General features: G+C 34.1%; 1 protein-coding gene across 2 annotated transcripts in view; it reads left to right on the top strand.

Annotated features, from left to right (window-relative positions):
- Positions 1-13,548, top strand: part of DHX29 (DExH-box helicase 29) — a 54,661-nt gene that overhangs the window by 8,901 nt on the left and 32,212 nt on the right. For both annotated transcript variants that reach the window (XM_012457303.3, XM_064375979.1), the window contains exons 2-10: positions 476-549; positions 1,598-1,711; positions 2,669-2,798; positions 3,500-3,645; positions 4,575-4,703; positions 8,148-8,274; positions 9,059-9,217; positions 12,293-12,458; positions 12,723-12,846. In XM_012457303.3, the coding sequence (XP_012312726.2) occupies positions 476-549; positions 1,598-1,711; positions 2,669-2,798; positions 3,500-3,645; positions 4,575-4,703; positions 8,148-8,274; positions 9,059-9,217; positions 12,293-12,458; positions 12,723-12,846 (1,169 nt within the window). The remainder of the gene's footprint in view (positions 1-475; positions 550-1,597; positions 1,712-2,668; positions 2,799-3,499; positions 3,646-4,574; positions 4,704-8,147; positions 8,275-9,058; positions 9,218-12,292; positions 12,459-12,722; positions 12,847-13,548) is intronic.

The raw sequence follows: 13,548 nt of genomic DNA, 5'->3' as shown, positions 1-13,548 counted from the left end.
GCAGCCCTAGGAAACTATAGCAACCCTGGACTTGAGTCCAGGGAGAAAAGATTATAGGAACTCCCACCTCCCTTTTCACTTAGCATACGCCTTTAAGAAAGAGTGCTTTCTCTTTAAAATTGCCCATCTTCTCTGCCAACAATTATATCTTCTGAGAAGTCTTGCTTCAGCTAAGTGCCAGGAGAAAAGCATCTGATTAAAAGATATGAAGATAAAGATAGATTTAACCTAAAAGATACATATGCATTTGCATTTTATGAGAAACTGGTTAACGTGGAGGAATGTTAACTGGTAAAATGTTAAAAATTTAGAGAGGATATTGCTAGCTATTAGATTGAGTTATTTGGTGAAGTATGGAGGAAAAAATAGCTGAAATCAAATATTTAATATTTAGCATTCTTTACAGGAAAATTAAAATAATGTAATAGATATTAATCATTAAATTCCCTTGTCTGTTTGTTTCTATTATTTCCAGGTCCAAAAATTTATAGTTTTAATTCTACAAATGATTCTGGTAGTCCTGCAAATCTGGATAAATCTATTTTGAAAGTAAGTAACCAAGGTTTTGAGTCATTTCAAGAAATGTTCCCCCCCATTTATTTCCCCCAAAAAAGATGTATCCTGAAATGTAAGAAAATGATGGGGTATTTTAAATTTTTGTAAATAGTACTCTAAGAGCTAATCTCTACTAAAAAGAAGTAAATCATACACATATGTTGAGAGACTAAGAATTGAAGGAAGGTCTGGTTAAAATCTAAACTTCTAAGCATGGCATATACATTTTTTCAGGTCTATCTTAGAATACCTTTTCATTCTCCTATTACTCTGATCTCTACTTAATATTTTAGTTCATGGGACATCTCATTAGTATCTTATTTGTTCAGTTGCCATGCTGGGTTATAATTTGTCTCTTTATGTATATTTTCTGGGTTAGACTATGAATTTCTGAATTATATGTTTGTGCTTAGTTTATAGTAGGCATTTAGTTAAGAAGTAATAAAGAGAAGAAGATATTTTTTTAAGTAGAAGCTTGTGTATGCTTAGGTTAAAAATAACAAAAGAACAGAAAATAAAATGGCTAGTAGAAAAATGTAGAAGTCAAAATCTAGAAGCCAAAAGAATTTGTGTAACTTTTTATTATTATATATTCAGTTTTCAATTTTACTTGTTATACCCCTTTTTTAGTGTAGCATTTTAGGTTGTGTGCTTGTGCTGTTTACATTAAGGCAGATTCTATGCTCCATCTCCAAGAATTCTGATTCAGTATGTTTAGGATAGCACTTAGGAATCTGTCTTTGTGACAACAACCCAAGGGTGGTCCAAGGACAATGTCTCATGACATTGCCCTTGAGAGGCTTTATAAAAGGATTTTTTCTTGCCATGTGTTATCTTGTTGCTTTTCTCATACTGTATTTTTTCTTAAAGAAATGATAGGCATGTGGTCAAATGAATGGTAGTCCAAAAAATGATAATTCCTATATCTGATTTTAGCTGAAATTTTGGGCTTGGTTGGCAGGAATATAGAAAACTGTATGATTGGCTTCTAATTTTTTAATAATTTAGCTTCTAAATGTTATGACCTTTTTGGCTTCAACAGGTGGTAATTAATAACAAATTAGAGCAAAGAATTATTGGAGTGATCAATGAGCATAAAAAGCAAAATAATGACAAGGGAATTATTTCTGGAAGACTTACTGCCAAAAAATTGCAGGTATTTTTCAAACTTTTGTAAGTTCCTTAGTTTTAGTAAAGCATTTTTAGACAGCTCCTCATGTGAGATAAATATGGGTTTACAACTTCCATTGAGATTTTATGTAGATCATTTCCATCTATAAGAATAGAGAAGGAATTGTGAACACATTAAATCAAGAAGGTACAAGTGTACACATTAAAAAGGTGACATGAAAATTAAGGTATTAAAAAAAAAAAGAAAAGAAAATTAAGGTATATCTCCAGAATTATATTATTGGGCACCTACTATATTAGACTCTGTTCTGGGCACTTCATTTACATATTATCTGACACAACAGTCCTATGAGATAGATGTATGTGGCCCCATTTTTTCAAGCGAAAGAATTGAGGCTTGCAAAGATGACATAAGTTATAGCCTAAGGTTACTAGTAAACAGGGTCTGGATTTGAACCCAGTTCTGCTCAAGCATGATTATTTATAATATATATTAAAATGCTTTATCTTTATGTATAAAGATGTTCATGGAAGCACTGCTTGTAATAAAATATATATATATCCTAAGTGGTCAGCCATAGAAAAATACAAAATTAAATTAGGATATGTCTACCCAGTGCAATATTATGTAACTATTCAAAGTGATGATGCAGAGTTTCTAATACCTTGGGAAGGTGCTTTTGTTATTATGTTATGTGAAATCTCTTTTTACAAAAATGACTGAAAAGAAATGTACTATATTTAGTATCTTTGGATAGTGAGAGTATGAATAATTTATCTCGGTTCTCTTTTTTAAAGATCTCTGGTTTCCAAATTCTCAGTTCAGTAAACACATTTCATTTTTAACTGGGGAAAAAAAAGATTGTTTTGAAATTATAATTTGTGTCAAAGTTTCTGGTTTAAAATGAGTGAGATAATAAAATTAGTAATACAGGAAGGGTACTTTGACAAATGTGACTTTTTTTACATTTCCTTGTCATAGGATTTATACATGGCTTTACAAGCATTTTCATTTAAGACTAAGGACATTGAAGATGCCATGACCAATACACTCTTATGTGGAGGTGACCTTCATTCTGCCTTGGATTGGCTCTGTTTAAACCTTTCAGATGGTAAACAGTATCATTAAATTATTTCAGTTTCTAAAACCTTTTGAAGTCATTTTGGTATTTGTATCAACCTTTTGGCTTATGCTTAAATTTTTTCACTGTTATAATTATTTACTTTTAAAGTGTTCTTACCTTCTGTTCTTTTCAGGATATCTCCTTAGAGATTGTGGCCTATGCAAGAAAATATGTTTTGTGTTTTGTGTTCAGTTGTTGATTGTCATTTTCATATGTCCTTAATACAATGTTTACCTATCAGTAAGCTATGTCTCCTGGCTTTTGGTTTAGAAATTAGGACTGTCTTTGGATATATAGTATTTTATTAAGCAGAGGGTCATGATTGTAATCTTTGGCAAGAATCTGGAGTGCAAATGACTTGTGGTGACTAAGGATACTATCACATGGTATGACAGCCAAAGAGTGGGAAGGATTAAGATCTTTTTATGACAATTTAGGAGCATAATATTGAGGGTGAAATAATGGCCAATTAGAAAAGGGCTAGCTATCATCTGATGAGTTTGTCCACTTCTAGTTTGACAGATAAAACCAGGTTCATCTTAGGACTTCTGTTCTTAGGAGATGAGGGAGTAGAAGAAAATTAAGTGCTCTAAGTCTAGGCAAGGTACAAAGTGTATGCTTAACCAATATTTGTGTGTTTTATGTATAATATGCCTGTTTATTTTCAACATAGTTTATTTTATTTTAAGACGCACTTCCTGAAGGATTCAGTCAGGAATTTGAAGAGCAGCAACCTAAAAGCAGGCCGAAATTTCAGTCTTCTCAAATACAAGCCACTATTTCACCTCCATTGCAACCTAAAACCAAAAAACATGAAGAAGACCCTAAGATTAAGGTAATTTAAGAATTAAGCATTTAAAGTGCTATAAAATCAGAATGGAGCACATGTAATAGTTCAAAGAGTATAAATATTAGTTTTCTATAACATTTTTACTTCTTACAAATAACTAATTGGTTTGCCAGACCTTTCTATCACTGTCTTAGTTATTATTATATAACAAACCACCCCAAAATGTAGTGGCTTAAACCAACTATTATTTCTCATGATTCTGCAGTCTGTGCTGGGCTTAGCTAGATGGTTCTTCTATTCCAGGAAGTATCTGCCAGGGCTGGAACATCCAATGTGGCTTCTTCACTCCCATGACTAATGCGTCAGCTGGAGGCTAGCCAGGCATCCCTCTGTCTACATGTTTTTTTCACATGACTAGCTTGGGTTTCCTCACATATAGTGGTCTTAGGTGGCTTGGGTGTTCTTATAGCATCTGGCTTCCAAGAGTATTTTAAGATGATAAGCCAAAATGTACAAATTCTTATCAAGCTCCTGCTTTATCATTCTTGCTAGTGTTCCATGACTGAAGCAAGTCACATGACCAAGCCCAGAGTCTCTGTGGAAGAAAATTACGGTCGAGTGTGAATAATGGGACTGCAATTCATTAGGGCGTTACACTTAAATACTCTGCATATTATAAAACATCTATGGAAAAAATCTTCCTCATAAAACCATTTTTTTAAGGAATAACACTGGTTTTTAACATTTCTCCTTTCATTCTTTTTTACCCCTTTATGTAAACATATTCTTTGGATTCTGCAGTTGTAAACTTATTAATGTTGAAGTCAATTTATTTGTCCTTCACCAAGCAATAAAGAATAACAGCTTATATGTCTACTGTTTTTGAGTGTAAGGAAATTGTGAAAGCAGTGACAAGATAGTTTTGATACCTTTTTCTCACTTTGGTTTTTCAGATATTTGTTTTCTCTTTATAGCCAAAAAAGGAAGAAAAAAATATGGACGTAAATATGAAAGAGTGGATTTTACGGTATGCTGAACAACAAAATGAAGAAGAAAAGAATGAGAATTCTAAAAGTTTAGAAGAGGAGGAAAAATTTGACCCTGTGAGTAGAAATTTGTATTAGGCTTCTAACTGGATGTTCCTAAGCAAGATATATTTACTTTTCTGAGCCTTAGTGTGCTCATTTGTAAATTGGAAATGTACTTCTAATGGATAGATATGAGGATTAAATAACACTTAGGTAAAAACTTAGCAGAAAGTTAACTGCTCAATAGATGTTAATTATATTTCTCATGTTTAAGGAGATAATCATCAGATATTTTTAAATGATTTTTATGAGTAAGGAGTATGCTAAATCCTTAAGGTAATAAAAAAGATAAGGCACATTCCTTTACAGAAGTTCACAGTCTAGAGAGAAAAACAGACATCATATTATAAGATAGAAATATAAGGCAGAAAATATACTATTAAGTCAAAAGAGCATGGTTTGGGAAATATTACAATACATATATCTGACAAAGGACTTCTGTACATAATTATATAAAGAACCTTTAAAAGCAGACACCTCACAAAAGTAGATTAGAGAAATGAAAATGAAAACATAAATGAGATACCGCTATACATCCATCAGAATGTCTAAAACTAAAAAGCTCAGTGATGCTAAATGTTGAGAAGAATGTGGAGCAACTGGAGTCCTCATATTGCTAATGGGAGTGTAAAGCTAATGGAAGTGTAAAATGGTATAACCACTTAGGAAAACTGGCCCTTTCTCATAAAGTTAAACATATACTTGTCATGTGACCCAACGATCTTATTTCTAGGTATTAAGAAAAATTAAAACAGCTGTAAACAAAGACTTATACACAAATGTTCATAGCACCTTTATTTATATTAGGCAAACAGCCCATATGTCTGTCAACAGGCAAATGGCAAATTGTGGTAGAAGTTGTAGAACAGCATGTGTAATCTGATGAATTCATTTATGTAAAAGAAAAAATATATATAGCTACATATTTGCATTTTACATATGCAAAGAAAACATCTGGAAAGAGACACTAGAAGCTGTTCCTGGTGATTAGGACCAAGATGGTAGGGTGGGATGGAGAATTCTTTTTTATATTCTTCTGTATATCCAAGTTTTTTTAAACCATGTTTCTATATTAAACTAATATAAGTAAAACATTTAGGGCAGTAAAAGTCTACTTTGAGATTCAGAGAAAGAAGCAGCCTCTTCTAATTACAGCATTAGGTCAAGACTTCAAAGAGATAGGGCCTACGGATGCACAGAGTTCACACAGGCAAAGATGGGACCTAAAGGATGCACAGAGAGACAAGCAAAGAAAGATGGGAAGATGGTCCAGATTTGTGAAATAGAGTGAACAAGGGTACAGATGTGGAATTGTACAAGGAGCCTTTCAGTATTAAAAAAATGGATGAGCATATATAGAGATAAGATGTATAGATGAGTACTGGTAGATAGGAGACTGGAAAATGTTGATGTCCGGAAAGTGATTTTCACACTTTTCCTTTGACAGTAAGGAGCCACTACAGATTTAGGGAAGAGCCACCACAGATTTAGGGGCAGGTGACTGACAAGAAGGATTTGACATTTTAGGTCAAGCTTAGTAGTATTCGAGGTAGTTTGGAATATTGAATGATGTTCAAAGTGATTTGGAAAGGGTAGGGAGGCCACTATGGTAGCTGTTGCACTTGCTCAGGTGTGATATAATAAAGGCTCAAATCAGTAATTGGAAAGTGAGACAGACATTTGTAAAGCAAGAATCAATAGAAATTGGTGCTTTACTGAATATGAAGGCTAAGGAACATTTCTTCAGAGAAGATATACAAATCACCAGTAAGTCTATGAAGAAATGCCCAGTATTACTAATCGTTAGGCAAATGCAAATCAAAACCACAGTAAGATACCATTTCACATCCATTAGGATGCCAACTATTAAAAAAAAAAACCTGGAAATAATAAATGTTGACAAGGATATAAAGAAATTAGAACCCTATGTACTGTTAGTGGGAATGTAAAATGGTGCAGCCATTGTGGAAAACAGTTTGGTAGTTCCTCAAAAAATTAAAAATCAAATTGCCATATGATCCAGTAATTCCATTTCTGGGTATATACTCAAAGAATTGAAAGCAGAGTCTTGGAGGAGATATATGTATACTATGCTCATAGCAGCATTATTCACAATAGCTAAAACATGGAAGCAATCCAGTATCTACCAATAAGATGAATGGATAGGCAAAATGTGGCATGCACATAGAATAGTATTCAGCCTTAAAAAAGAAAGAAGTTCTGATACATACTACAACACGGATAGACCATTATGCTAAGTGAAATATGCCAATCACAAAAAGACAGATACCATATGATTTCACATATATGAGGTCCCTAAGTCAAATTCACAGAGACAAAGTAGAATGGAAGTTGTGGGAGTAATGGTAATGGGAGTTACCATTTAATGGGAATAGAGTTTCATGTTTGCCAGATGAAAAGGGTTCTGGAAATGGATGGTGCTGATAGTTGTATAACATTATGAATGTATTTAATACCACTAAACTGTACACTTCGAAATGGTTAAGATGGCAAATTTTATGGGGGGAAAAATGTGCCAAAGATGGCAAGAGGTGCATAAGTGGAGGGATAGTGGTATCATTACCAAGTACAGGAAAGATGGAAAGGATAAGTATGATTTGGGAGAATTTGAGGCAGTAGCTAACCCTCCTGTCTGTTACACTGTAATGATATTTGTCTCTACAAAAAGTGGAACCAGAATTCAGCTAGATATGTTTGCTTAATTATCTCTTTTTCCTTCTCTTAACAATTGTGTTTCATTCTTCAATCCATGGATTTATGTTTCTAATCTCCTATCACTTATTAACCTAAGAAGGAGAAAATCAGTAATTTGAGTTTAACTTTAAACAGTTCCTTGTTTTTGCTCAGGAGTCGCATCATGTCCTTGAGGGTTATGACATCCATTTTCCTTAGAAGCCATTTTTTTCCTGTCTTCCTTAAGATAGAGATTATGTAAAGTTAACTTTCAGATGAGTAGTATTATTACTGTATGAATAATCCTTTAATATGAATACTTATGAAACAGTTTTTATAGAAATGAACTCATACTTTTTATTCTGCAGTTTGCTTTAATTTACTAACAGGTCAAAGAAGTTTCTCCATGTGGATCACCCTGTTTCTTTTGCTAACCTCATTTTATTTTCTCTCTCTCTTTTTTTTTCTTTTCAGTAATGGCTATAAGCAAACCTCATTTTATTTTCTAATGACTGAATAGTTTTCTCTGTAGAGATGTGCCATATATGATTTCCAGTTTTTCTTTTGCAGTTGTTGCTTCACCAGACATCTATGTACCTGGAAATCTATGCATTTGTTTTCTCTATGAAAAATTCCTAAAAGTAGATTTGCTGTATCAAAGGATAAGGCAAGAATATCACAGATTTTGATACAATATATTGACCATAGATAAACTAATCTTGCTCTTCTTTTTTTTCCCCCTCCTCATTATTTTATTTGGAACAGAACGAAAGGTACTTACATCTTGCAGCAAAACTGCTGGATGCAAAGGAGCAAGCAGCTACCTTTAAACTAGAAAAAAACAAACAAGGCCAAAAAGAGGCTCAAGAAAAAATAAGGAAATTTCAAAGAGGTAAACATTTTCAAATACTTAGATGTATAAATGTAATTGCCTTCTATTTGTTGGCCATCCTGGGATGGATGATGCTTCCTTTTAATATGCCTGCCTTTTCAAACATTATACATGGGATTAGCAAACTTTTTAAATAATAATCTAAGTAGTAAATACTATGGACTTCATGGGCCATACAGCCTCTGTTACAACTATTCAAGTTTGCTGTTACAGCATAAAAGCAGCCATAAACCACACAAAAATGAATGGCTATGTTCCAATCAGACTTTATTTATGGATACTATAAATTTCAAATAATTGTATCATGTCACCAGATATTCTTATATACACTTGAAAATGTAAACAAAACACCATTCTAGCTTGCAAACCATACAAAACAGGCAGTGTTTGCCTACAAGACATAGTTTGCCAACCTATGATTTATACCATAAAATACCATCGTCATTCAAAGAAGGTGAATACAATTCCATGAGTATCTATTTCTAATGAAGATGTTTGTTTTTCCAGGCTTATTACACCTATTAAATAATTTATTTTAAAAGTTTTTGTATATGTTGTGAAAGTTAATAAATTGCCTCTGACTCCTAGCACAGATTCCTAATAGGAAATTATTAAATAATTAGCTACAAGGAAAAAGAAGGAGTGCACTTTTTTGAACCATTTTGCAAAATAAGGCATGAAAATCATGAAACTCCTGGTGTATAAAGACCAAAAAAGTAAATAAATAAAAGATAAATAATTTTTTTTAAAACCATGAAACTAAACATTATCTTTTTCTCGGTAGAAATGGAAACTTTAGAAGACCATCCAGTATTTAACCCAGCCATAAAGATTTCACATCAACAAAATGAAAGAAAAAAGCCTCCTGTAGCCACAGAAGGAGAAAGTGCATTGAACTTTAATTTATTTGAAAAATCTGCAGCTGCTACTGAAGAAGAGAAAGGTAAAATGAAGGGAAGATAGTTAGGGTATAATTTATAAATAATAAAATGTCAAGGAATATATAATGGTAAAATTCATTACTTTGCATTCTGGCAAACTACATAAGATGACAGTAAAGTTACACTTTATAAGCTGTCTCGAAAAAGTATTAACAACAATGATAACATATATGTACAGCATTTAGTTATTACAAATAAATATCTTGCCTCAGTCTCATCTCTCTTTGATTCATCTCCAGACTGCTGCCAGAGTTATATTTCTGTAACACAGATCTAAATGTGAGTTTCCTGCCAGAAACCTTTAATGGCAATGAGCCTACTGACATCAGTAACAAGTCCAAATCTTTTAGCATGGCATTCTGGGTCCTTTGCATTCTGCCACAATCTACCTTCCTACCTTATTCCCTTGGCTTATTACTTCAGCCACATTACTCTAAAACACTGGCTGTTTTACAGTTTCATTACTTTGCTCATTTTGCTACCCCCTGCTTGGCCAACCTATTCCCAATCAAGACTTAACACAAACAGCACCTCTTCTCTAAGCCCTCCCTAACTCCCTCCATACCACCAGACAAGTAATCATATACTTCTTTGTGCTCCCAAGTTAATTATTTAAAAAAATTTTTTTTGAGTTAATTATTGTTATAGCAAGTACAGTATTTATCAGATTGCATCACAGTTTTTAAAAGACTATAGTATTTATCAGATAACATTTATACTATTAATTATAATACTATAATTTGCATTATAGTTTTTAGAAGACCAGACTAGATGGTCTTCTAAAAACTATAGAAATTTTTTAGTTAATCATTTTTTAAAAGTAATAGTATATAGTAAATAGTATAGTATTTATTATATTCTATAGTATAATAGTATATAGTATTTATCAGATTGCATTATAGTTTTTAAAAGACCATCAAGCATAGTATTTATCACATAATATTTATACTGTTTATCATAATACTATAACTTGCATTATAGGTTTTTTTTGTTTTGTTTTGTTTGAGACAGAGTTTTACTCTTGTTGCCCGGGCTGGAGTGCAATGGCGTAATCTCAGCTCCCTGCAGCCTCCACCTCCCCAGGTTCAAGTGATCCTCCTGCCTCAGCCTCCCGAGTAGCTGGGATTACAGGTGTGCACCACCATGCCCAGCTCATTTTTGTATTTTTAGTAGAGACGGAGTTTCACCATGTTGACCAGGCTGGTCTTGAAGTCCTGGCCTCAGGTAATCTGCCCACCTTGGCCTCCCAACCCACTGGGATTACAGGCATGAGCCACTGCACCTGGCCTTTTTCCATTTTTTTTTTTTTTTTGAGAGGGAGTCTTGCTGTTGTTGCCCAGGCTGGAGTGCAGTCGCATGATACTGGCTCACTGCAACCTCTGCCTCCTGGGTTCAAGCAATTCTCCTGCCTCAGGCTCCCCAGTAGCTGGGATTACAGATGCGTGGCACCACACCCAACTAATTTTTGTATTTTTAGTAGAGACGGGTTTTGCCATATTGGCCAGGCTGGTCTCGAACTCCTGACTTCAGGTGATCTGCCTGCCTCAGCCTCCCAAAGTGCAGGAATTACAGGTGTGAGCCACCAGGCCTGGCCACACATTATAGTTTTTAGAAGACCAGACTGGATGGTCTTCTAAAAACTGTAGAAGTTTTTAAGTTAATTATTTTTTTAAAAAAATTTCTGAGTTCATTATTGATATAGCAAGTATAGTATTTATCAGATTACATTATAGTTAGTTTAGTCCCACACTAAATTGTCAATTTTTAAAATTATTCATTCTTGAGTAGTATTTACTGTTTTGTGGGGGTGGTTTTGAGACAGAGTCTCAGACTGTCACCCAGGCTGGAGAGCAGTGGCACAATCTCAGCTCACTGCAACCTCCACCTCCCAGGTTCAAGTGATACTCCTGCTTCAGTCTCTTGAGTAGCTGGGATTACAGGTGTGTGCCACCACACCCAGCTAATTTTTGTATTTTTAGTAGAGACGGGGTTTTACTATGTTGGCCAGGCTGGTGACCTCCTGACCTCAGGCGATCCACCCGCCTTGGCCTCTCAGAGTGTTGGGTTTACAGACGTGACCCACCATACCCGCCCTCTGTATTTATTGTGTGTTAAGTAATAAATAAAACCTAGTCTCTGACTTGACTTCAAGTGTATAGTAGGAAAGGTAAGGTTTAAATATACACAAGTAAATACATAATTACAAATGATGATGTGTGCTATCAAAGGAAGTAGCTTCTAATAATATAGATAACAAATGGGTCTATTTTGGATTGGGAAGACCTTGCTGTAATGACATTTACTCTGAGATTTGACAGATGTTTAGGTATTAGCCTGGTGACAAGTTGGTGGAACAGTCCTTCCAAGGAGATGGTACATTGGAAGTCAAAGGTAAAAAAGAAAGCAGCACTATTCAAGAGAATTTTCAATAATGGAAATGTTCTGTATCTCTGCTATCCAATGTCATAGCTGCTAGCCAAATATGAGTATGAAGCATTTGAAATGTAACTAAGAAACTGAATAATTTACATTTAACTTACCACATGTGGCTATGGCTGCTGTTCTGAGACAGGCATACTTAGAGCATTGAAGAACTGACTGATGGCCATTGTGATTGTAGCTTAATGAACAAGAGGGAAGAGTGGCAAAGGATAGGCAGAGAATAGTAAGGAATTTGGACTTTATCTGTAACAGTAAGCTACTGAGGGTAGTGCTGGTGCCGATGGTGGTGGCAGGTAGCTGATAAGCCTAGAAATGACATCCGATTTCTATTTTTTTAATGATTTTACTTACAGAGTAGGCTATCCTAAGTTCATCACATGGATAGTATCATATTTTACAAGAATACATAAGTTTCTCAATTATTTTTAAAGATTCAGAATTTTCCCTAGTTCTATCCATTAAGAGGATTTCCTTTAGTTACTTAGAGAAAATCAAGCTTTTCTATCTCTCCTTTCTTCATCTATTCTCTTCTGAAAGTGCTGTTTTCCAAAGCGAGAGGACTTTGATCACTGAAAAGAGAATGTATATTACTGCATGACCATTTTTAAAGAACCAATCTTTGTTTATCATTTTAGATAAAAAGAAAGAACCTCATGATATAAGAAATTTTGACTATACTGCTCGAAGTTGGACTGGAAAATCTCCCAAACAATTTCTGATTGATTGGGTCAGGAAGAATCTTCCCAAGAGTCCAAATCCTTCCTTTGAAAAAGTTCCAGTAGGTAGATACTGGAAATGTAGGTATGTTTTTTCAATTAACTCAATGAACTTTAGAAAAATTTAAGGTGGAAATTTTTTTGTTTCCTGTGAGTTAAGCAGACATTTAGGAAGCGCTCTAATCTACATCTCAGGTTTATTGTCTGATAGATTACTGTTACGTAATACAGGCCTTCCATGGAAATATTTAAACAATAACAAACTTAAGTTTAATGTTAATGGAATTCTGAATTTTTTTATCTGACTTTATCAATTTTATTTTTTTAAATTGTTTTTGCTTCTTTGTAGGGTTAGGGTAATCAAGTCTGAAGATGATGTCCTGGTTGTGTGTCCTACAATCTTAACAGAGGATGGCATGCAGGCTCAGCACCTAGGAGCTACTTTAGCCCTTTATCGTTTAGTTAAAGGGCAGGTAAGATTTTTTAGGCCTAACTATATCTATATGTAGAATGCAGTATTTAATTATGGTTCAGTTTTCTCTTTATTGACTGTTTCTTCTGATTAATCCTCATTTCTCATTATTCCTAATTTGGCTTCCTTTCAACCCTAAACACAGTTTAATCTTTCTTTCCTCTGAGACCAGAAGTCTGAAAGAGAGGGTATGATGATCCGACTTTTGGAGCTATGCTAATTTACCTATGCTAAAAACAGTTGTTAGCATGATTGAATTAAGGAGAATTTTTGTTTTATTTGAGACAGCATCTTGCTATGTTGCCCAGGCTGGAGTGCGGTGGCAGAGTCACAGCTCACTTCAGCCTCAAGTGATCCTTCTGCCTCAGCCTCCTGAGTAGCTGGGACTACAGGCATATGCCACCACATCCAAAAAAATTTTTTATAGAGACAGGGTCTTACTATATTGCCTAGGTTGAAAATTTTTTAAGTTTTTTTTTCCTTTAATGTTATATTGGCTCTCCGACTTAAAAAACTTATATAGACATTGCTTCCATTTCCCAATTTTAGGTTATATTAACAATACACTTGCAGTTTCAGGAAAGATTAAAATAAAATGCTACTGAAGGAAGCTCTTTAAGAGAACATAATGCTGTTTTTTTTAAATTTTGGATTGTCAGTATTTCCTTTTTACAGTAAATGTGTTTATTCAGAAAAAATTAGA

This window comes from Aotus nancymaae, unplaced genomic scaffold (genome assembly GCF_030222135.1).
Source record: "Aotus nancymaae isolate 86718 unplaced genomic scaffold, 86718_ANA_hifiasm-v0.15.2.pri h1tg000014l, whole genome shotgun sequence".
NCBI classification, from domain to species: Eukaryota; Metazoa; Chordata; class Mammalia; order Primates; family Aotidae; genus Aotus; species Aotus nancymaae.
Note: the sequence above shows the minus strand (reverse complement) of the source record. Positions and strands in the feature narration are given on the sequence as shown.